The 22,521-nt window shown below is 43.7% G+C and overlaps 1 protein-coding gene and 1 long non-coding RNA gene across 6 annotated transcripts in view; both read left to right on the top strand.

Annotated features, from left to right (window-relative positions):
- GOLGA4 (golgin A4) overlaps window positions 1-2,631 on the top strand; it is a 111,986-nt gene extending 109,355 nt beyond the window's left edge. For all 5 annotated transcript variants that reach the window (XM_082639861.1, XM_082639860.1, XM_082639859.1 and 2 more), the window contains one exon: window positions 1,925-2,631. Coding sequence is in view for 1 of the 5 variants with exons in the window: in XM_082639858.1 (XP_082495984.1) it covers window positions 1,925-1,948 (24 nt within the window). In the remaining 4 variants the exon portion in view is untranslated. The remainder of the gene's footprint in view (window positions 1-1,924) is intronic.
- Window positions 2,632-3,966: 1,335 nt separating this feature from the next.
- On the top strand, window positions 3,967-17,434 carry LOC309813646. Its single transcript, XR_014295530.1, has 3 exons — window positions 3,967-4,042; window positions 15,698-15,734; window positions 16,661-17,434. It is a non-coding gene; the product is annotated as an uncharacterized lncRNA (long non-coding RNA).
- The last annotated feature ends 5,087 nt before the right edge of the window (window positions 17,435-22,521 follow it).

Genomic DNA, 22,521 nt, shown 5'->3' with positions numbered 1-22,521 from the left:
TTTGAATCTCATTTTTATTTTTAATGTCAGCTGCCTTAGTGATTATCTAAAACTGTCATTAGTCTTGTAAATCCCAAATCTAATTCAGTAAGTCTTAACATTTACCTTTGTTTATAATATTATAAATACTGTATCATGCTTGTTATTGCATTTAAATAGTATCATTTATCACTTGAAAGGTATATTCTGTAGCATTTCCGTTGATTGTCTCCTCAACTTTTAGTTTGAAAAACTTCAAACAAGATTTGTAAAAATAGTACAATGAACATCCATATACCCTCCACCTACATTTACCAGTCATTAACATTTGCCAAATTTTCTCACTTGCTCTCACTCTTGCTTTCTCTCCATATATATTTTTCCGTCTGTGACATTTGACAGTTGCTTGCAAACATGGTGCTTGCAAGCATTTGACAGTTACTTGCAAACATAAACTAAATACTTTACCAAGTATCTTTAAGAACAAGGGCCTTTTCCTACATAGTCACAATACAGTTACGACTCTCAGGAATTTAATATTAATACAATGCTCTTATCTAATATATAGTAAATATCCACATTTTCCCATTTTTCCAAATAATGTCTGTCTCATAATTTTTAAAATTCCAGGATCCATTGAAAGATTGCACATTGCATTTTGTTGTCATGTTCTTCAGGTCTCTTTTGAACTAGAAAAGTTCTCCCAGCCTTTTTTGGGTCTCTCATGACATTGACATTGTGCAGCATTATTGAATCACGCATGAACTTCTTTTCCTGCAACAGTGCAAACTAACGTTTGAAAGTAATAACTGACAAAGGGTTTTAAATGTCATAGGAGATCTTTTTCTTATCTTCTCTACGTTTCTAGGACTAACATGAGTGTTGAACAAGTTTTATAAATAGTAAACTCTTGGAGATAGATCATGAGTGGTGGATTATATTGTTCATTTACAAGTTGAGAAGACCTTGATACTTTCTCTAGAACTAAAATATATTTGAAAAGTTTGTCTCTATTAATCTTTTTGGTATTTTATTTTTATGCATTTTTAACCTCATACTTGATTTGACCACTGGCTTTTAGCATCTTAATTAGAGAAACCTTTTTAGGAAGGTTTAGCATCATGTTTCATAGCAGATTATGGTTTTAAAATTAAGTTTGTTAATTTCACGAGGCATACATAGCTTTTTCACACCAAAGTGCTGTTATCCTCTGCCACCATGCCTGGCATCCTGGGAGAACTGCAATATGTAGAAAAATCATTACATTAGGGAAAAAGGAAGAACCTTTTGTCCTCTTAAATCCAGTCTGCATTCTTGTGAGATTCTGCCATGTCAGCACGTTTACTCCTGGCTTTCTCTAATCATGACCTGGTAGCCTTCAATATGTGCTGAAAGGTTGCAGTTCCAGATTTCACTTAAAAATACTACTTTCCAGGACTGCTGACTAAAAGGTCATTCCAAGAACAGTAATTTTTAAAAGATTCCTTTAGGATTTAATATTTAGAATATTTCTGCTTCAGTCCTCAGACCATAGAATATAATCTTGATATAATTTTACTTTAACTTGAAAAAATAAATCTCACAGAAAGTTAGCTTTAAAAGGTTTTTCTTTCTCCCTCCCTTTCTCCCTACCTTCCTTCCTCCCTCCCTTCCTTCCTCCTTTCCTCCCTCCCTCCTTCCTTCCTTCCTTTCTTTTTAAATTTTTATTGGAGTATAGTTGCTTTACAATGTTGTGTTAGTTTCAGGTATACAGCAAAGTGAATCAGTTACACAGATACTTATATCCCCTCTTTTTCAGATTTCCTTCCCATTTAGGTCACTACAGAGCATTGAGTAGAGTTCCCTGTGGTATACAGTAGGTTCTTGTTAGGTATCTATTTTATACATAGTAGTGTACATATGTCATTTTCTTTCTTTCTTTATCCTCACCCTTTTTCTTTTCCAGTCATGGCTCCGACCTTCATCTTGAAGAAGTGGGGAGAGTGATGTTGGGCAGGCCTGGAAAACTGTGCACGTTTGCTGTTCTTAGAGAACGAAGCTGTTATTCAGGGCCCCTCATGTAGCCAGAAGACCAAGAAAAATCTGACATTGGCCACAGAAAGATTGCAGACTGCCTTTAAAATAGATTATATCAGTGGAGAAACGGTGATAGCTTTTGGTGGGGGGGGGATTCTTCAGTTTTTCTGTTGGGAAGAGTTTTATGTTGTTTAAAAGATACTTTGAATAACTTAACCTGATTTGTGGGCTCATTTAATTTTCCTTTCTTCCATTCTTTTTGTCCCTCTTTTTAAAGAACTGCTTGCCTTTCCTATTTATTTTTAGGGTGATTTTTTTAAAAGACTTGTGCAATACATTTTGAGGTGGAACTTAGTGGATTTTTTTCCTGATATATTAGAGCATTTAATTGACTATTTTATCCAGATTGATTTGTTGAATATTTGCTAAAGACTAGTTCTTTAAGCTATGACATATGATAAATCCAAATGGCAGTACCTCATTGTTTACTTAGCTTTTGTACTTATATTTTTCAGAGGAAAAAATACTACTGTAAATTGTAAATAGTCAATACATAACTGTATCGTATGCAAATCTGTGACTGTTGGCAATGTCATCTCAGAAGAACAGATAAATAAAGTTTATTTACTATATAAATGTGCTTATTGTGTTTTTTCCTAAATTGAAATCTATTTCAAAATAGTTAAGAATTTATGTTGTATCTGGGTGAATATAATGAGGAACTATTTGTCAAGAGAGCTGAATGGCTAAGCATTTGGAAATTTTTTTTTATGCATTTAATTATTGAGTATTTTTCTAATGTGTGAATGGATGTATGGAAGGATAGGCCATGTGTGTGTGTGTGTGTGTGTGTGTACACATGACTACATTTATAATTCTGTTTCTATTAAGGCCCATTAAAATTTCTGTGAAAACTTTTTTTTTTTTTTTTTTTTGCAGTACGCGGGCCTCTCACTGTTGTGGCCTCTCCCGTTGCGGAGCACAGTCTCCAGACGCACAGGCTCAGCGGCCATGGCTCATGGGCCCAGCTGCTCCGGCATGTGGGATCTTCCTGGACTGGGGCACGAACCCATGTCCCGTGCATCAGCAGGCGGACTCTCAACCACTGCACCACCAGGGAAGCCCCTTGTGAAAACATTTTTAATTGCCTAATATTTTACCCTCAATAGTCCATCATTTAACGCCATGTTCTCTACTGTTGAACATTTAGGTTGTGTGTAATTAGTCACTTTCATTCAGTACTCCATGACGGTCTTGCTATTCATATTGTAAGCACACTGGAAAGAACAATCCAGGACCAACCTGTCTTTCTCTCAACAGCCTTTGGTTGCCAAACACGGACACACTTCAGAAGACTGTGTGCCAGGTTTGTCTGGCACCCTTTCCCCAAACATTCCAAAGATGTGACGCATGGGTGAGCATTCAGAGTCAGTACACTCTTAGAACACTGTTTCAAAGCTGGGCTTCACCCATATTTGGTTAACGTGTTAAAGCTGCATTGAAATAGCTATGCCTGAAGCATACTCTCCGTGGTGGCAGTGGGGGGGCGGGTGAGGGTGCAGGCAAGGCCGCGACATTCCTTCCATCCTCCGGCCATTGTAATAATAAAATTTCCTGGTGCCTTCCTTTGGGATCCTCTTTAGTCAGGCTTTGTTTTTGTGGTTATGTTCTTCAGAAGTGTCCAAATGCCAAACATATGTGAACATATGACAGTAAACAATATGGCCATTTAAAATTTTACTCTGACGATTAAATGCAGTTAAAATGCAGCTATGGGTACATCTCTTATAATTTTCCAATTGCTTATTCCTCTGCTGCAGGAAGGCTGCTTCTTGCTTACCTCACACCCAGATTGGGCTGCCCTCCCCTTTTAAATGGGGAATGTGTAGTGTGTTTCCATGTCTGTCATTTCTCTTTCCACTACTGTATGTTGGGAGTGTGTAGGACATATCATTTGTCTTTTTCATTCCAGGTTTCCAAGAAAAGTTAACTCAGGATCCGGTGTGGCTCATGAGATCCTGGACATTATGTCTGATGCTATGATTGGGTGAGACTTTTGGGAAGTCTTTGGGAGCATTAATTAATGTAATTTACGGGCAACCAGGAAGGAAATGAATCCTTGTGACCCAGTGAGCAGATTGTGGTAGATTGGATTGTTGTTTCCAATTCTTCTCTCCCTCCCTATATTTGGGTTATGCATCCACATACTTCGTTATCTGACTTTGAAGTACCTACTGTTGTAGTGGGTGGAAATACATTTCTCCACCAACACTGAGATTGGCTGTGTGACTTTAGTCAGTGAGTTTTGAGTGGACATGACTTTGCCACATCTGAGCAGCAGTTTTAAGAGCCCTTGCATAGTTCAGCTATTGCTGTTTTATCGCTGCCATGAGACTGAGGTAATGGGTTCTCCTTTAGCTTGGACCCTGGGATAGTGACACATTGACCAGACATGTAACAGAGTGAGAAATTATTATTATTATAAGCCACTGAGATTTGGGGATCATTTGTTACTGTAGCATAACTTAGTGAAAATTGACACATGCAAAAAAATATTATTTTTGCAGGATAAAGTGATGTCTTTAGTTTTTAGAAGTTTGACTATGTAGTGTCTTGGTGTGGATTTCTTTAGGTTTATCTTAGGGTTTGCCCAGCTTCTTGAGTCTACAGGTTTATGTCTTTTGCCAAATTTGGGAACTTATCAGCCGTTATTTCTTTCCTTTTTAAAAAATATTTATTTATTTATTTATGGCTGTGTCGGGTCTTAGTTGCGGTATGTGGGCTCTTCGTCATGGCATGCTGGCTTCTCTCTAGTTGTGACTTGCAGGCTTCTCTTTAGTTGTGGTGTGTGGGCTCTGTAGTTGTGGCACACGGGCTCAGTAGTTGTGGCACGTGGACTTAGTTGCTCCGCAGCATGTGGGATCTTAGTTCCCCCACCAGGGATTGAACCCACGTCCCCTGCATTGGAAGGCGGATTCTTAACCACTGGACCACCAGGGAAGTCCCAGTCATTATTTCTTTGAGTATTTTTTTAGCCCTACTCTCTTTCTCCTCTCCCTGCTCTCCTTCTGGGACTCCAATGACACGTTAGATCCTTTGTTATAGTCCCACAAGTCCCTGAGGCTCTGTTCATTTTTTTTTCTCCAGTCTAATTTCTCTCTGTTGTTCAGACTGAGTAATTTCTCTTGTTCTGTTTTCAAGTTCACTGACTCTTTTCTCTGTCCCCTCCATTCTGCTGTTGAACCTGTCCATTGAGTCTTTAATTTCAGTCATTGTATTTTTCAGTTCTAAAATTCCCACTTGGGTCTTTATGTCTTCTATTTCTTTGCAGAGATATTCTGTTTTTTTGGTGAGACCTTGTTTTCTCATTTATTTCAAGCATGTTTGTAATGCTCATTGAAGAATATGTATGCTGGCTGCTTTAAAGTCTTTGTCAGATAAAGGATGGGATAGAAATCCAGATTCTCTACTAGGCCTTCATTGACACCCAAGGTGGGGAGGGTCTCCTCATCACTGCTGGGTGGGGATGTAGAGTTAACAGTTGCCCACTAGACCTCCACTGAACCATGGGAGGGGTGGTAGAGAGGGAGACCTCTTTACCTTTGGGTGGTAGTGAAAGTCCACTCTCCCCTGGGCCTCCTCTCCCTCTACCCCAGCAGGAAAGGGGAGGGGACCTAGTTGCTGCTGGTGGGGGTGGAAGTCCAGGCTTCCCATATGGTCTCTGCTGACATCATGGGGATGGGTGGGATTGGGAGGTCTCATTGCTACCCACCAGGGATGAAAGTCCCAGCTTCCTGCTCAGCCTTCTCTGACATCACCCTGCATGAGTTTTGGGTCCTTCCTTATAGCTTGGCAGTTGTTAGAGGTCTAGGCTCCCCAATGGGCCTTTGCTGACAGGGGTGGGAGGGGGGTCACATTGTTTTTTGCTGGAGGTTTTTTTTTGGTGTGTGGCTAGAGTGGAGCCATGGTTGTCTAAAAGCTTTGTGTCTTGCTAGGCTGCCCCTTTCCTGGTCCTTTGCTACCGGTTTCCAGGTAGCCAGTTTCTTCAGGTCCAAGTCTGCTGTATATGAGGCAGAGAAAGCCTCAGTAACTCATGGCATGTCACTCCTCAGGTCCCAAGCGTCCTGGCCAGTCTGCCTCCTCCTCTCTACCTTTCAGAGTCTTCTTAGGTTTGTTTTATATCAATGTCCAGGGTTTTCAGTTGTACTTGGGAGGACTAGGGAGAAGTATGTCTACTCCATCCTCCCAGAAGCAGGTCTCCTATGCACTGTGATTATATTTAGTATATATTTATTACATATTGTTCCAGATACACATTTTTTAAATTAATTAATTTAGTTATTTATTTTTGGCTGATTTGGATCTTTGTTGCTGCGCATGGGCTTTCTCTAGTTGCGGCGAGCAGGGGCTACTCTTGGTTGTGGTGCGTGGGCTTCTCATTGCGGTGGCTTCTCGTTGTGGAGCACGGGCTTTAGGCACGTGGGCTTCAGTAGTCGTGGCTCGCGGGCTCTGGAGTGCAGGCTCAGTAGTTGTGGCACATGGGCTCAGGTGGTGTGGCTTGCGGGCTCCAGAGCCCAGGCTCAGCATCCATGGCACATGGGCTTAGTTGCTCCACAGCATGTGGGATCTTCCTGGACCAGAGCTCAAACCCGTGTCCCCTGCATTGGCAGGTGGATCCTTAACCACTGTACCACCAGGGAAGCCCAGATACACATATTTTTAATAAATATAAACTAGAAGCGTATACAGTTAATTCACAATAGTGGTCATAATGGTCTTCCCTGGTCACCTCCACCCAATCTGTATTCCACATCCTCCTTTAGTTTTTTTTATGGCATCAAGTATTGCCTACCCTCAGTAAAAATTGTTGTTTTCTTTGTACTAGAATGAAAGCTCCAAGAGGCCAGGCAAATTATGTCTTGTCCATGGTTGTGTCCTTACGACCTAGCATATGTAGTAAGCACACAATAAGCATTTACTGAATATAAATGAATGAATGGATGGACAAGTGAATTAAGAAAGAAGAGAAAATGTACCAGTACCTTCTTTGTAATTAAAAAGAAAAAAATTTTTTAAGACTGGGAAAATTTTTAAAGACTTCTTTCTCTCTTGAGGAGGCACATGGGAACACAGGGGAACAAGAGGAACCCAATTATGGGCAGAACCTGGACTTTGTTTAATTTGTTTTATAAGTCAGTTAGTTACAGACGTTAATATTTTAAGGAACCAATTACTTGTAACACATCACAACTGATCAGGATACACCAGTAGAAATGAGTACAACTGGAAAGAATCCCTTCCCTGTTTTCTTTTTCTTTCTTTTTTTTGGGGGGTGGGGGCCATACTGTGCAGCAGGCAGGATCTAGTTCCCTGACCAGGGGTCAAACCCGCGTGCCCTGTATTGGAAGCAGGGAGTATTAACCACTGGACCACCAGGGAAGTCCCCGACCTTCCCTGTTTTCACTCCTACTTTCCTAGATGTGTTTTTCTTTTGGGACTGAGCCATGTTGGATTTGAAGATTAGTTTAGGCCCAGGGAAAGAATCTGTCCAAAGAGCTTAAGTTCCCCTAATCTCTTGGGGAGGTGACATTGCATGCTGGCTATGAGTGCAGGCTCTGGGGCCAGCCTGCCAGGCTTCGAGTCCTGGCTTGGCCATTTACTCACCATGCCAGGGATCTGAGATGGGCTGGGACCTGGGACCCTGTGCCGCAGTACTTGTACCTGGACAAATTCTCCTGGAGCAACAGAATACAAGAAACTATAAGGGACTAAAAATAACTGTGTGCATGAGCTGTTGGGGCTATGAACAATGTGATACAAAAAGGCCGAAACCCAACTGCCCCTTCTGAAGTGCCGGGAGCAAAAGCAGGGTACTTGCACATGCCCCCTGCGCACAGTACCACCGAGAGGATGAGCAGATCACCTAAGCCACCGCTCCGGCCCAACCCACCAGTTTGCCCCTAACCTCACCCTATTTAAGGGACCAGCCCCCTTTGTGAACAAGGGCACCTTGTTACTTGCTTTCACTCCCTTGTGCTGCAACACGAGTCCCAATAGAGCCTTGCCTGAAATTCTCATATGGCCTCATCAATTTCTACTGATTAAACGAGTCCAAGGACCGTGGTCGGTAAAAAGGTACAGATGCAAGAGCAGAAATGGCAACCTGCAAGCCCTTTTGGAAGCTTCTGCTTATATCACAACCTAAGCCAAACTCAGAATTAAGGGATGGGGAAAATCACACCATCTGTTGAAAGGAGGATTCAAAAAGTCACTTTATAAGGGTGTGACTGCAGTGAGGGTGTGAAGATTTGGGGCCCTTAATGCAAACAATTTATCCAAATACTTATCAACTCAGTACGGCCACTACCAATCAGTTGAGTTCATACAGTGTATCAGACCTGTTTGCCATCACAACTGTAAGTTTCCCTGACGGGGGTGCTTCAGGGAACCTGGTAGGGGCAGGGGCTGGACAAAAACGCAGGGTTCTGGGCCTCCTTTCCACTTAGAGCTGCTTGACTTTTATTTGTTTTATATATTGAGGTTTTACATTAGGTTTTGTTTGAAAAAGATTCTGCCGTCAAAAGGCTTTAAAAAGTTTTCTTTCTTTGGGTGTATTCAGACCAACAGGAGGAGAATGCTTAGCCCATGTTTCCTTGGTCCCTGCAGAACTGCTTTTGCTCATCTGTGTTTCAGACTGTGCCTTAGGCTTTACTCAAAGGCCACCATAAGAAAGAACTTCAGGGAATCAATGATTATATGTTCTTTACACCTATTTTACGAGTCACCAATATGTAAGAAATCTATTTTACAGACAAGTGCTGGGGAAAGTTTCAGTATATTTTCTCTTTTGGGCAACAAGAACTATTTTATGTATCATGTAACATGCTTCCCTTTTCGCTTTGGCCACGTGGAAGCTTGGTGCCAAATTTAGGTCCCACGTTTCATAACTCTTAAAACTAGAATGACCCAAGGAGCTTTTCTTTTTTTTTAAATTATTTATTTATTCATTTTTGGCTGCGTTGGGTCTTCGTTGCTATGTGTGGGCTTTTCTCTAGTTGCGGCGAGCGGGGGCTACTCTTTGTTGTGGTGCACAGGCTTCTCATTGCGGTGGCTTCTCTTGTTGTGGAGCACGGGCTCTAGGTGTGCGGGCTTCAGTAGTTGTGGCTCGTGGGTTCTAGAGCATAGGCTCAGTAGTTGTGGCGCACGGGCTTAGTTGCTCCGCAGCATGTGGTATCTTTCCAGACCAGGGATCGAACCCATGTCCCCTGCATTGGCAGGTGGATTCTTAACTATTGCGCCACCAGGGAAGTCCCCCAAGGAGCTTTTAAAATACAGATTCCAAGGCTTCAACTGCAGAGAGTCTGAGCAACTGGGCTGCCCCTGGTGGCTTGATTATTTCTGTTCTCTTTCTTTGCCCTGGACTTGCCTTCTGATTCTAATATATGTTTCCTCTGGCCCCAATTGTTCCTTCATACAGTTAAGTCAAGTTACTCCTAGGTCCAAACTGGCAGTGTGTGGGAGGCTGCTCCCAGGACCAGTGAAGGCACTGAAAGGCCTCTGGCCAGTCTAGGGGCCCAGCCTGGATAGGGGGCAGCTCCTCAGCAGAGAAGGGGTAGAGGCGCCAGGGCCCTCCATGTCTTCGGGTTTGGGAAGTCAGGTGTCTTTCCCAGCGAGCAGCCCTGGGGGATGCCTATTCTGGAGCTGGGGGCTGGGCCTGAGGGTCAGATGCCAAAACACCCTGGGCTCTCAGGGAAGCAGGACTCGGGCCGAGAAAGAGCCACAGCTCGCCAAGTCCCCTGCAGCATCTGAACACCTGCTCTCACAGTCTCTACGCTGAGATTTTCACCCTATTGGACACCCCCAAGTTTAGGAGGAGAAACCAAGTCTCCCACAGGTTAATTCAACACTCAGGCTTGGCCAAAAATTGTTTAGAAGGACATAATCATTCTCTAGGATGATTCTGAATTTAGAATTGAATATAAATGTCGAAGTGAAGCAAGTTCATGGTCCTAATATTTTAGGGTTATTTGTATATTTTTTAAAGTAAATAAATTTATTTATTTTTTTGGCTGCATTGGGTCTTCATTGCTGCACGCGGGCTTTCTCTAGTTGCGGTGCGCGGGCTTTCCATTGTGGTGGTGGCTTCTCTTGATGCAGAGCACGGGCTCTAGGCGCGCAGGCTTCAGTAGTTGTGGCTCGCGGGCTCTAAAGCACAGGCTCAGTGGTTGTGGCGCATGGGCTTAGCTGCTCCAAGGCATGTGGGATCTTCCCAGACCAGGGATCGAACCTGTGTCCCCTGCATTGACAGGCGGATTCTTAACCACTGTGCCACCAGGGAAGTCCCGGGTTATTTGTATTTTTAAGATAACTTGGCATACTAAATTAGCTAATAAATTAGCCTTGAATTCATTTTAAAAGTTATAATTGAAGCATTGATTTAGATTTGTGATTTTAAGCTGAAACCTTATTGTTTATAAACAACGTTAGAATATTTAACATAGAAGATACATATTTTAAGTTTTATCAGTTAGATTTATCAACCTTGGTTAAATAAGGAAATACTTAAGTACTTGGAAGGTTTTTGGAGTCAGGTGAATGCATGAAATGCTTATAAATAAGATAAAGTATGATAAATTTATTAATGTAGCAATTTCAAATATAAAGAGAACTTAATGAAGTTATAAAAACGTTCTGAAAATAATTGCTTGAAATTTGGTAGATTTATAATTAGAATAATGAGATTAATAAGCTGAACTTAAATAAGGTTCTACATTTGTGATGTTAATAAATTCAATATTTTTTTAACTGAAGTAGTCTTCTAATGAAACTTACTCTTAAATTTCTCTGAAAATACTAATTAGAATTAAAAAAATTTTTTTTCCTTCTTCATCCTACAGCTCTGTTTTCTTTGGGTCTAGTTGTCCTGTTTGTGAATGTTTTTCTTTCTGTTGGTGGGGTTCCTGATGGCTGGCAGTCCTTGGTTGACCATCAAAGGACAAGGCAGGTTGCCCTCATGGCTGGAATGAGTTTCCCTTTGCATTTGTCTAGATCTGTTTGCCTGGCAGGTGTGTCCCTGAATGAAAGGGCCACCTCTGCATCCCGTGGAAGTGGGCAGGGCTGATGTCTTTCCCTTTGATTGCTTCTCTGTTTCGTTCTCCCTCCTTCTCTCCCTCCTTCTGCTCTTACAAGACTATTTGCCTTCTCCTCTTTTACACACGCTAATAGCTAATGTTAGATTCGCTTCAGGGCACCCACAGAGCTCACTACTCCCCTTTAAAGAGGGAGGACGGAGAAGGAGGAGGAAGAGAGCATTTATGGAGCATCTTCTTCTCACAGCATGAGGGACTCAGGACCCACTGACTTGTTCAAGCCCTCCCAGGGGTGTAGGTGTTGCTGTCCCATTTGACTCATTAGGGTTTTACCTTTAGTTGTTTTAAAAGGTGAAACTGGGCTTTATTGAGCTGTGACAAGGATAGAAGCTTGAGCAAGAAAATGTGCAAGGATCAGAAAATGTCAGGAGCCTCATGGTCTTGTGGTGGATGATATACAATTGGGTTCTTTCCTTGGGAGTAATGGAATCTGCTAGCACTGCATAACCAGAGATGGGGTGGGGAGGGAGAGGAGGGAGAGTGCATCAGGAGACAGAAAGACCAGATAAGATGGTCATTGAAACTTTTTTTTTTTTTTTTTTTTTTTGGCGGTACGCGGGCCTCTCACTGCCGTGGCCTCTCCCGTTGTGGAGCACACTGGACGCGCAGGCTCAGCGGCCATGGCTCACAGGCCCAGCCGCTCCGCGGCATATGGGATCTTCCCAGACTGGGGCACGAACCCGCGTCCTCTGCATTGGCAGGCGGGCTCTCAACCACTGCGCCACCAGGGAAGCCCTGAAACATTTTTGATCATCAGAAGCGGTGGTTGAAACTTCAGGTGTCAGAACAGTAGGATGGAAACGAATTGGCCCTGGCTGACTCGCTTTACACTCCGCACCATGCATGCCTTATTTTCTTCAACTTTCGTGAACAGGCAGAGGTGAGGAAGCTGGGTCACCATGGACATCAAGAAGCTGTAGGCCAGTAATCCAGCAGGCAGTATTTGAACCCTGAACTTAATGATTCCAGACCTTCCACTGGGCCCTCTCAAATTCACGCTAAATTGTTAGCAATATCCTCCATCTCTGCTCTGAAGTCTCCTTTTGCTTTCTTGATTTAAGTGAATCCCTTACTCTTGTCTTGTGACTCTGATTCCCCTGCAGCTTTCTCCAGCTTGTGTTGGCAGTGGAAGGTGGGGGGGGGGTGTTTTTCCCCACGCCCCTTGGATGACTGGCCTGAAGGTCCACCTTGCTCCTCATCGTAGCTTCCAGACTGCAGGACCATGGCGTCCAGACTCTGGTGAACAGGGGGCCTGTGACCTCTCGAGAAGGGGTCATTTGGGGTTGCAGTGGTGATGTGAGCTCCAGGGGGCTCCTGCCTGTGTGTGTCGGGCTAGTGGGCAGAGGCGTGGGGTTGCAGGCCTGATCCGGGGTGTGGTTCGGAGGGCTGCCCAGGCGTGCCGTCCTGCATGTGCACCTCTGGGCCCACCACACCCTTGCTGGTCCTTCCCTCGGGGCTTTGCCTTCCATTCCCACGCTTGGCCTCAGCCCACACTCTCTTGTGCCAAGAATCGAGGTTTAAAGTCTTATTGAATAATCCTTCACCAAAGATGTGTTGTCAACCAGCGGTGACTGAATTCTTCCTGTCACCTGTGGACATCGGTTTGATGTATCAGTTAATGTTTGCTGCTTAAAGCAGCCCCACTTATCAAGCTCACAACTCTGCAGGGTGGCCCTTTGGGCTGGATCCGCTGGGCATTTTTCCCATCTCAGCTGGGCTCACTCATGCACCCGGAGTCAACTCTGTGTCCGCTGAGACTGGCTGGTCCAGGGTCCAAGGTGGCTGGTCTCTGCTGTGTGGTCAGCCCAAGTCTAGCAGGGAGCGCGTGCTTGTTCACGGGCAGCGTAGCAGGGGGCTGGGAGCAGGTAAGAGCCTGCAGACCTTGAGGCCCAGGCTCCCACCCTGCACACCATCGCTTCCACTACATTCTGTTGGTCAAAGCAAGTCACTGGGCCACCCTGATTGAAGGGCTGGGGACACAGGCTCCACTTTAATGAGAAGCGTTGCAAAGTCATATTGCAAGGGGGTATGGGTAACTGTGCCCCCCCCCCTTTTTTTTTTTTACAAGTGCAGTATCACCATAGGCCAGCATGCAGATCCTGCAGCTGTAAGGAGAGAGGGAGAACTTTTATCCCTGGGCCATCCCATCTCTGAGTTTTGTATAGGTCCTGGCTGTGATGCTCTGCCTGCCAGTTGTGGTGGGTTCTGTGGGGTCCCCTGTCCTCTGACCTTGGACGGCTGTGTGTGAGCAATGTGGCTGCTCTCACAGAGGCTTGGTGGAAGCTCTCAGAGGCGTGCTGGGGCTTAAGAGCCTTCCGATCTTCCCAGGCAGCTGTCAGACCTGGAGCTGGTTGGCAAGGCCTCAGCCGTTCATATCTAATCTGGGCGCTGATTGATGGAGGTGGTTTTGCTTTGATTGTCCCTGGGAGGCAAGAGCTGCTCCAGGTCTGTGGCCATTTATGGGCAGAGCCAGAGGCTGGTCCTCACTGCGTAACATGACGGAGTTCGTGGTAGGGGTCACGTTCTGCCCAGTGACCTTGGCAAGTCACCATCCCAGCCCCTGCTGACTGCCTCCCGAAGCATCATTTTCCTCCTCCTAGAGGTTATATAATTACACCTTCTCTCTGGCAATCTTGTTTTCCCCTCACTGCTGGATCATCACCATCTGGGTGCTGATACTGCTCCTGTGTCAAAACATAAAGCTCTCGGATTCTGCATCTTCCCCCACCTATCGCCCCGTTTCTCTATTCCTCTTTAGAGAACACTTTAAAAAAAGAGATAACTGGGACTTCCCTGGTGGCGCAGCAGTTAAGAATCCGCCTGCCAATGCAGGGGACATGGGTTTGATCCCTGGTCCGGGAAGATCCCACATGCCGCAGAGCAGCTAAGCCTGTGCGCCACAACTACGGAAGCCTGCACGCCTAGAGCCCGTGCTCTGCAACAAGAGAAGCCACCGCAATGAGAAGCACGCACACTGCAATGAAAAGTAGCCCCCGCTCGCCACAACTAGAGAAAGCCCTCGGGCAGCAATGAAGACCCAATGCAGCCAAAAAAAGAAAAAAAAAAGATAACTATACTCACTGTCCCTGACATGTTTGCTTCCATTCCCCTTAAACCCCTCCTTGGAAACTGCTCTTCCAGGTCCATTGCTAAGGCAGGTGGTCTCACTGGGTCTCACCTGATTCACACATGTGGCCCCTTTGTCTTTCAGGAACCCCCTCCCCTCACTTGGAATCCACTTCTCCTGCCTCGCTGGCTGGGGCATCCTCGCTTCCCTGACTGCTGACAACCTAGGGCCCTGGGGTTCAGGCTCAAGGCCTTTCCTCTGTATTATCTGCATCCCCTCGGCGATCTCATCCTGTCTCATGGCTTTAAACACCCACTACGTGCCAACGATGCTCATTTTATATCTCCTTTCTGGTCCCCAGACTCACCGAACGGCCCGTTCACCATTTCCATTTAGATGTCTAATTGCACGTAGACTTCAGCGTGTCCCAGACTGAATCTTGATCCCCCTAGACCTGCTCCTGCCACGTTACCCCCTGTCGGTTGAAGGCTTTCCTTTTTCCCTTGCTCACCAACTCCTAATGATCACTGAATCCTCAGAGCTCTGCCTTCAGTTTGGGGGTTTGCATTTTTTCCTTTCTGATGTAACTATTTTTGAATATGTTAAACATTTGTGCAGTTCCAAGTCAAAACAGTATTAAAAGGTATCCTTAGAGAAATCTCATTTCCCTCCCGACAGTCTTTACCCCATTTTTCAGTGTTCCTTCTGGCAAAAATAAGCACATGTATTTATTTTCCCCTTTTTCTTACACCAAAGTTGGCATACTATGTGCATTGTTCTACCTCTTGCTTTTTTCACTTAACAATATATTATGGAGATCATTCCATTGCACAGAGAACTTCCTCATTCTTTTTACAGCTGCATCAGAATTTCATTGCATGGATGTAATTTATTCAACCAGACCCCTACTGACAAACATTTGAGTTGTTTCCAGTTGAGCTGTGATTACAAATAGGGCTGCAATGAATGGCCTTGTGTATATGTTGTTTTGTTCTTTGGAAGGATGTTTTCAGGGTGGATTCCTGGAACCATGGGGGAAGGATGCCATCAAGAGAATCTGGGAGGTGGCACAGGGTTTGTGTCCTAGTGCAGCCCCAGGGAAGGCAGAGCCAGCAATGGCCGACCTAGATATGGCCAAGGAGGACAACGGGGAAGGAAGCATCCCCCAGAGCGTGGGGCCAAGATCCCAAAAAACAATGTTTGGGGAGCCCCTTCCAGGGGGCAGACCTGGGGCCCACTCATGGAACATTCTGCCTGCTCTTTGTCTCCTGTTGTTCGCTTTTGGAAATGGCTTCTTGGTGCTGTGGAGTTCAGCTACATCCTTACTGCCTGCTGGATCCGTCCATTTCTAATGGAGGAGTGTTGAAGTCTCCAACTCTGATAGTGGATTCATCTACTTCTTTATCTTTGATTTTCTGCAGTTTGAATACAGTATGCCTAGATGTATGGTTTCTTTTATCTTTTTATCTTTTTTCTCTTCTTTAAGGTGTACACTTTATTGAACTGATCAAGTCACTGTACAGGTAAGCTCTGGCTGTCTCCATACCTTACCCTGCTCCCGGGGGACTCATTCTCTCTTTCTCTTCCTTCCTTCCTTCCTCCCTCCCTTCCTTCCTTCCTCTCTTTCTTTCTTTTGGCATTTTTCCTTCTTGGTGTTCTCTGAACTTCCTGGATCTGTGGTTGAGTGTCTGACATTAACTTGGGGCAATTTCTCAGTCATTATTACTTTAAATTTTTCTTCTGTTCCTTTCTGTCTCTCCTTCTTTTGGTACTTCCATTATATGTATATTACACATTTTGTAGTTGTCCCACAGTTCTGGTTATTCTGTTCCTTTTTTTTCCCTGGTCTTTTTTCTCTTTAATTTTCAGTTTTAGAAGTTTCTGTTGACATATCCTCCAGCTCAAAGAGTCTTTCCTCAGTCATGTCCAGTCTACTAAATGATCCCATCAGAGGGATTCTTCATTTCTGTTACTGTATTTTTGATATTTCATTTTGCCATCACGGGAAATCCTGGAACTTCTAGGTTGACTGCATGAATCCCAAAGAGAAAGCCAATAAGAAAGCAGGAAGGAGAAGGAGAAAACCTGAGTCACTGGGGATATCTTTTACAGTTGCTGGATCAAGTCTCACTTGAAGCCAGAACTAAATCTGGATTTTTAATTGACATACCCCATAAAAATTCTTTTATATTATGAGTCAGCTTGAAGTGAATTTTCTGTCACTTGGTGCCTCAAAGAGTCCTCACTGACTCTATACCTAACTCATAGGCTTATTGTGAGGTTTAAATAAAATTGCACTTAGCAAACGAAGCATGGCATACAAGTAATACTCAATGAATGGTTACCAATATTGTTATTATGATATATTTATTTTTGCAGAGTTATGTGTGCTTTTTATTCCATATCCTAACATTGGCATGTTTCTGTTTCTCTTTTTGGTATTATTCAGTTTCTACCCCCAAAAGAGAGAGGCTGAGGGAGGGGACTGATCAGCCCTGGGCTTCTGACCACCAGCTTCAGCCTCGGGTCCTCCTTGCAAAACCACAGCTGGGGAACAACACAGAGACCACGTGGTGTGGTTCTAATTCCTCTGACATCTCATTTTCATTCTTCAATGATATTTATCTGCATCCAGCTTACACATAAATGTTTCCAGTAAAATGTTCCAAGTGCCTTTTTTCAGAAATCTGAATCCACATGAAAACAATGGCAACAAGAAAAAGGTGTAAACTTTCCAGAACAGGCCCAGATTTTGAAAATGTGATAAAGAGGTTATTGTGCGTCCGAACTTTTCACACAAGAATTGGAGGAGATTTAACACCAGGAATAATAAACCGAGGAAAACCAGCTAATGCAGAGCAGATGGGCCTGCAGGGCAGTGCTAAGCATTTCAATGTCTTTCCTCTTGGACCTTTGGACTCCAGATGACTGAGTGCTGGTTTCTCTAGCTCCAAATAAAGTTAATGCAATTGGGGAAACCATCAGTATGGCTGGTTTGATTTCTGGAGTGATCAGTGGATTAAAGTTTTTCAAGACTGTACTATGTGGTGGGCATTTGACATTCACTACTTGAATCCTGACCACAGCTCCATTTTACTGATGAGAAAACTGAGGTTTTAAAAGCACGAATCACTTGCTGAAGGGCACATAGCCAGTATGAGAGCCAGGATCAGTCCTAGGTCTGTCTCATTGAATATGCTATGGTTCTACAAACTGGGTAATAAGAGAGCAGGGAAAAGGGGTCATGGTCACATAAATTTGAGAAACTCTGTGTATGTGTGTGGGTGTATATCTACATAGTAAAGGCCTTATTGAGGTATAATTGATCTGCAATAAGCTATACGTGTTTAAACCATGCAACTCAATAAGTTTTGACCCGTGTCTATCTGCATGAAACCCTCACCACAATCAAGATAGTGAACATCTCCATTACTTCCAGTAGTTTCCTCATGCCCCTTTGTAATTCCTCCCTCTTCTCCCTCCCACCGTTGATCCCAGACAATCGCTGATCTCCTTTCTGTCACCGTGGATTAGTTGTACTTTCTAGAGTTTTATATAAGTTGAATCATACCGGATGTAGTCTTTGCCTGTCTTCTGTCACTTGGCATAATTTTTTGAGATTCATTCATGTTATTACATGTTTGTTCCTTTATAGGACTAAGTGGTGTTCCATTTATGAATCTGCCACAATTTATCTACTCATCTATAGATGGACATGGAGGTTGTTTCCAGTTTGGAGCTATTACAAACAAAGTTGCTGTGAACATGCGTGTTCAAGTCTTTATATGACATAAGCTTTCTTGGATAAATACCTAAGAGTGGAAGGGCTAGATCATATGGTAGGTATATGTTTAACTTTTAAAGAAACTGTTAAACTGTGTTTCAAAGTGGTTAAACCATTTTACCAGCAGTGTATGGGAGTTCTCGTTCCTCCTCATCAGCACTTGGTGTGGTCAGTCTTTTAAATTTTTACCATCCTAATAGGTATGTAATGATATCAGATTTTCTTATGGTTTTAATTTGCATTTCCCTAATGACTAATGCTATCAAGTATGTTTTTCTGTGCTTTACATCTATATATCTTCTTTAGTTAAGTGTTTGTTCAAATGATTTGCGTATTTTAATAGAATTGTTTCTTACTGAGATTTGAGAGTTCTTTATACTTATTGGATGTAGATCTTTTTTTTTTTTTTTTTTTTTTCCGGACGCTCAGGCTCAGCGGCCATGGCTCATGGGCCCAGCCGCTCCGCGGCATGTTGTATCTTCCCGGACTGGGGCACAAACCTGTGTCCCCTGCATCGGCGGGCGGACTCTCAACCACTGCGCCACCAGGGAAGCCCAGATGCAAGTCTTTTAATAGATATATGTTTTGCAAAGATTTTTCTTCAAGTCTGGGCTTGTATTTTCATTCTATTGCCAATGTCTTTTGAGGAACAGAAGTGTTGTTTTTTTTTTTTTTAAACTCTGGTGAAGTCCAATTTATTTATTTATTTTAAAATTTATTTTATTAAAGTATGGTTGATTTACAGTGTTGTGTTAATTTCTGCTGTACAGCAAGGTGATTCAGTTATACATATATATATATATATATATATATCCTTTTTCTTATTCTTTTCCATTATGGATTATCACAGGATATTGAATATAGTTCCCTGTGCTATACAGTAGGACCTTATTGTTTATATCCATTGAAGTCCACTTTATAGTCCACATTTCTTAACTTCTACTTCATATTTTTAAAACCTTAGGTACCTTCTGGAAGAATTCTTGGCTTGATTTTACAACTCACAAATTTGCTCTTTGGCAACCTATTCTATTCAGCCTATATGTTGAATTTTTTTCAATGATCAGATACTTAAAAATCATTCATCATGTTTGCAACATGGTAATCTTACAACTCCCTGAGAATAGCAATTATTCAGTTCCGTTCAGTCTGTGAGCTTTGTTTTCTCGGCGTTAATTGTTACACTTTGTAAGAGGGTGACATCTTTCTTGCACAGCTGCTTGGTGATGCTTAGCTGAGGAGTCATGTATTTGAGGACACCCTGTTGGCTGGTCTTTGCCTGTTGTGCCCACTTCGAGGATGAGGAGTGAGAGGCAACACAGCACCACCAGAGGGCGCTTTCTTGGGGGCAGGAACTCCTCACTCCTCCCTGGTGCAGTCAGCCCCCTGGGACACTGTCTAAAGACTCATGCTCCATGGTCCTACATGGAAGCGGACACCTCTGCTGCTGCTGCCTAGTCCCAGGGGCAATGAGGACAAGGCATGGACCTGACAGCTCCTACTCAGGTGCCCGCTCCAAGTGGCTCTTTTCCTTCTCTCCCATACATACCTTCAGGCTTTGAGCATCGTTGGAACCACCGCCCAACTTCTATCTACTTCTATGCAAGAGTCCTCTCCCATGTGTACCTAAGTATAGGATTCCTTTCAAAATCTGATTAGACTGCCTTCCATATTTCAGGAATTTTAAATATTTCTTATCTAAAAGGAAACCCCTTCCAATTTTCCAACATTATTATGGATCAAAAACACATTTGTCTCATTTCTAGAGACTTGTGATAGGAGGAGAGGCTGTAACATGCTTCATTGTCCAACCTGAATGGAACCTGTGGGCAGTATTTGCATCTGTAGAAGAATCTCAGTATTTGAAAGGCCACCAGTGCAGACCACATATGCTAAATGTTGTCATGACAATTTGGTTTGCAACTTTTTTCTTTTTGGCCTCCCCATGTGGCACGCGAGATCTTAGTTCCCTGACCAGGGATCGAGCCCCTGCCCTGTGCAGTGGAATAGTGGAGTCTTAACCACTGGACCACCAGGGAAGTCCCTTCGTTTGCAACTTTGTTGTTTGCACATTGGGGAAAGTTTACCAGCGCCCACCATCTGAGGGGAACGCATACCATTGTTAGAAATGAAAATCTGCCCATTTCTCTCCATGCTGGAAGGGCCATGTATCTGTGCTACTGTTGACAGTCCCAGCCGAGCCCAGACTTTCAGTCATTCCCACCAAAGCACCAGACGTGTGAATGAAGCCATCTTGGATCCTGTAGACAAGCCCAGCCGCCAGGTAAGTACCACTGAGACCCTCAGGTGATGCCACGTGAAACAGAACTGAAGAATTTCCCCGCCAAGCCCCAATTCCTTAGCAGGCTGCTAAGTGCTTGAGCTGTAACAGTGAAGCCCTTCTGGAGAGCAGTCTAGTGAGGGAAGCAGATGACAGACCAGATAATAACATTATGCAAGGGTTTGAAATGGGGGGAGATGACTGGCAAAGAGTGCTTTAGGAGCACCGAGGAAGGGTATCTTTTAGCTGCACGTACACAGGCACTGCACACAGTGCACTTAAAACCTGTGAACAGTGGGTAGCAGCTGCAGGAAATCTCTAAGGAGGACATTTCTGGAGTCTTCACCAATGGCTCACATCTGGGAAACCGGTGAGAGGCAGATTTGACAATTTGCTACAGTGATTGTAGAGGAGGAAGCCCAGCTGGGGTGAGCCGCTCACGTGAGGATGAGGTCGTGGCTGCACCACTGTGGGTTATGTCTCAGCCTTCCACAAGCTGTACCTGAAGCACGTGGGGATGTGAGGTCTTGAACTTTTAAGCCAAAAAAGGCTCTAAAATGGCTCACTTAACAAGGAAGCTACTTTAAGAACAGTGCTTTGAATTTTTTCTCTTTTAATCCAAATGCAAATAGCTATTTCTAAAAGTAATTGCATAATAATAATGATTAAATCGCTAACACTTATCACTGTCTTCCCATGTGCCAAATACTGTACTGTGTGCTTTAGGAGGCATATTTCGCTGAATCCCCCACAGCAACCCTCTGTGATCCTCTCTTTACAAATAGGGAAACTGAGGCTTGGAGAGGTTAAGGAACTTCTCAAGGTGACATGATGTTATGGCTGAACGTGTGTGTCCTCCCAAAATTCATGCGTTGAAGTTCTAACCCCCAGCGTGGCTGTATTTGGAGTAAGGAAGTAATTGAAGTTAAATTAGGTCATAAGAGTGAAACCCCATCCCAATAGGATTAGTGCCTTTATGAGAAGAGACGCCAGAGAGCTGCCTCTCTCTCCATGTGTTTGCCCAAAGAAGAGGTCGTGTGACACATAGCAAGAAGATGGCCGTCGGCAACCCAAGGGAAGAGTTCTCACCAGTCACTGACCCTGGTGGCACCTTGATCTTGGACTTTCAGCCTTCACAACTGTGAGGAAGTAAATTTCTGTTGTTTAAGCAACCCAGTCTGTGGGATTTTGTTATGGTAGCCCCAGCAGGTTATATACCTGACAACTCACCACACTAGGATTATGAGCACCAGAGCCCCTGACTCATCACCCTGAACTGCCTCCTAGAAATATCATCATTTGAAAAGTTTTACATTTTGTAAAGTGGCATGCTAGTTTTAATATTTAAATTGACGTGAGACATGTTTTCAAAACTTGACATTATCGGGACATCGCTGGTGGCTCAGTGGTTAAGAATCCACCTGCCAATGCAGGGGACATGGGTTCGATCCCTGGTCCGGGAAGATCCCACATGCCGTGGAGCAACAAAGCCTGTGCGCCACAACTACTGAGCCTGCGCTCTAGAGCCTGTGAGCCACAACTACTGAGCCAGCGTGCTACAACTACTGAAGCCCACACGCCTAGAGCCCATGCTCTGCAACAAGAGAAGCCACCACAGTGAGAAGCCCATGCACCGCAACGAAGAGTAGCCCCTGCTCGCGGCACCTAGAGAAAGCCTGCGCACAGCAACAAAGACCCAAAGCAGCCAAAAATAAAATAAATAAATAAATAAATAAATAAATAAAACCTTGACATTATCTATGCTAATATTGATGGTTGTTACTTAAAGCAGTTTAACTAAATTTGGATCTCTGGAAAAAACATTTTTTTGAGCATGGAAGCAGGTTGGAAATATTGCACCCAGTAATAACAGTGAGACTTTTGGCATATGAAATACTTCAGTGGGAAAGTATTTGCTTAAATCTCTGCCTGCTATTACAGTTGAAGGTTTGGTGATAGTGTTTGCCCTTCCCATGAACTTTCTGGATTTCAAAACCATGTGGAAGTGTAGCTTGTCTTATACGAAAAATAAAGTCGGAGAACTTTTAAAGAATTAACATCAAGAAATGCATTAAGCTAAGTATCAGTTATTTAGAGAATGATTATCTGGTGTGTGAATGATCTTGGTCCTTTTATTTCTCCCCCTCCTTTGACAATACCATGAGGATACTTTTCTTCCACAGGTTGGCTGCTCTCCTTCTTAACCTCTACTGGGAGTGCAAGCAGGTGTCAGCCCCTCAACAGA

This window comes from Mesoplodon mirus, assembly GCF_964341445.2.
Source record: "Mesoplodon mirus genome assembly, chromosome: 12".
NCBI lineage: Eukaryota > Metazoa > Chordata > Mammalia > Artiodactyla > Ziphiidae > Mesoplodon > Mesoplodon mirus.
The sequence above is the reverse complement of the archived record's forward strand: the minus strand, read 5'-3'. Positions and strand labels throughout refer to the sequence as shown.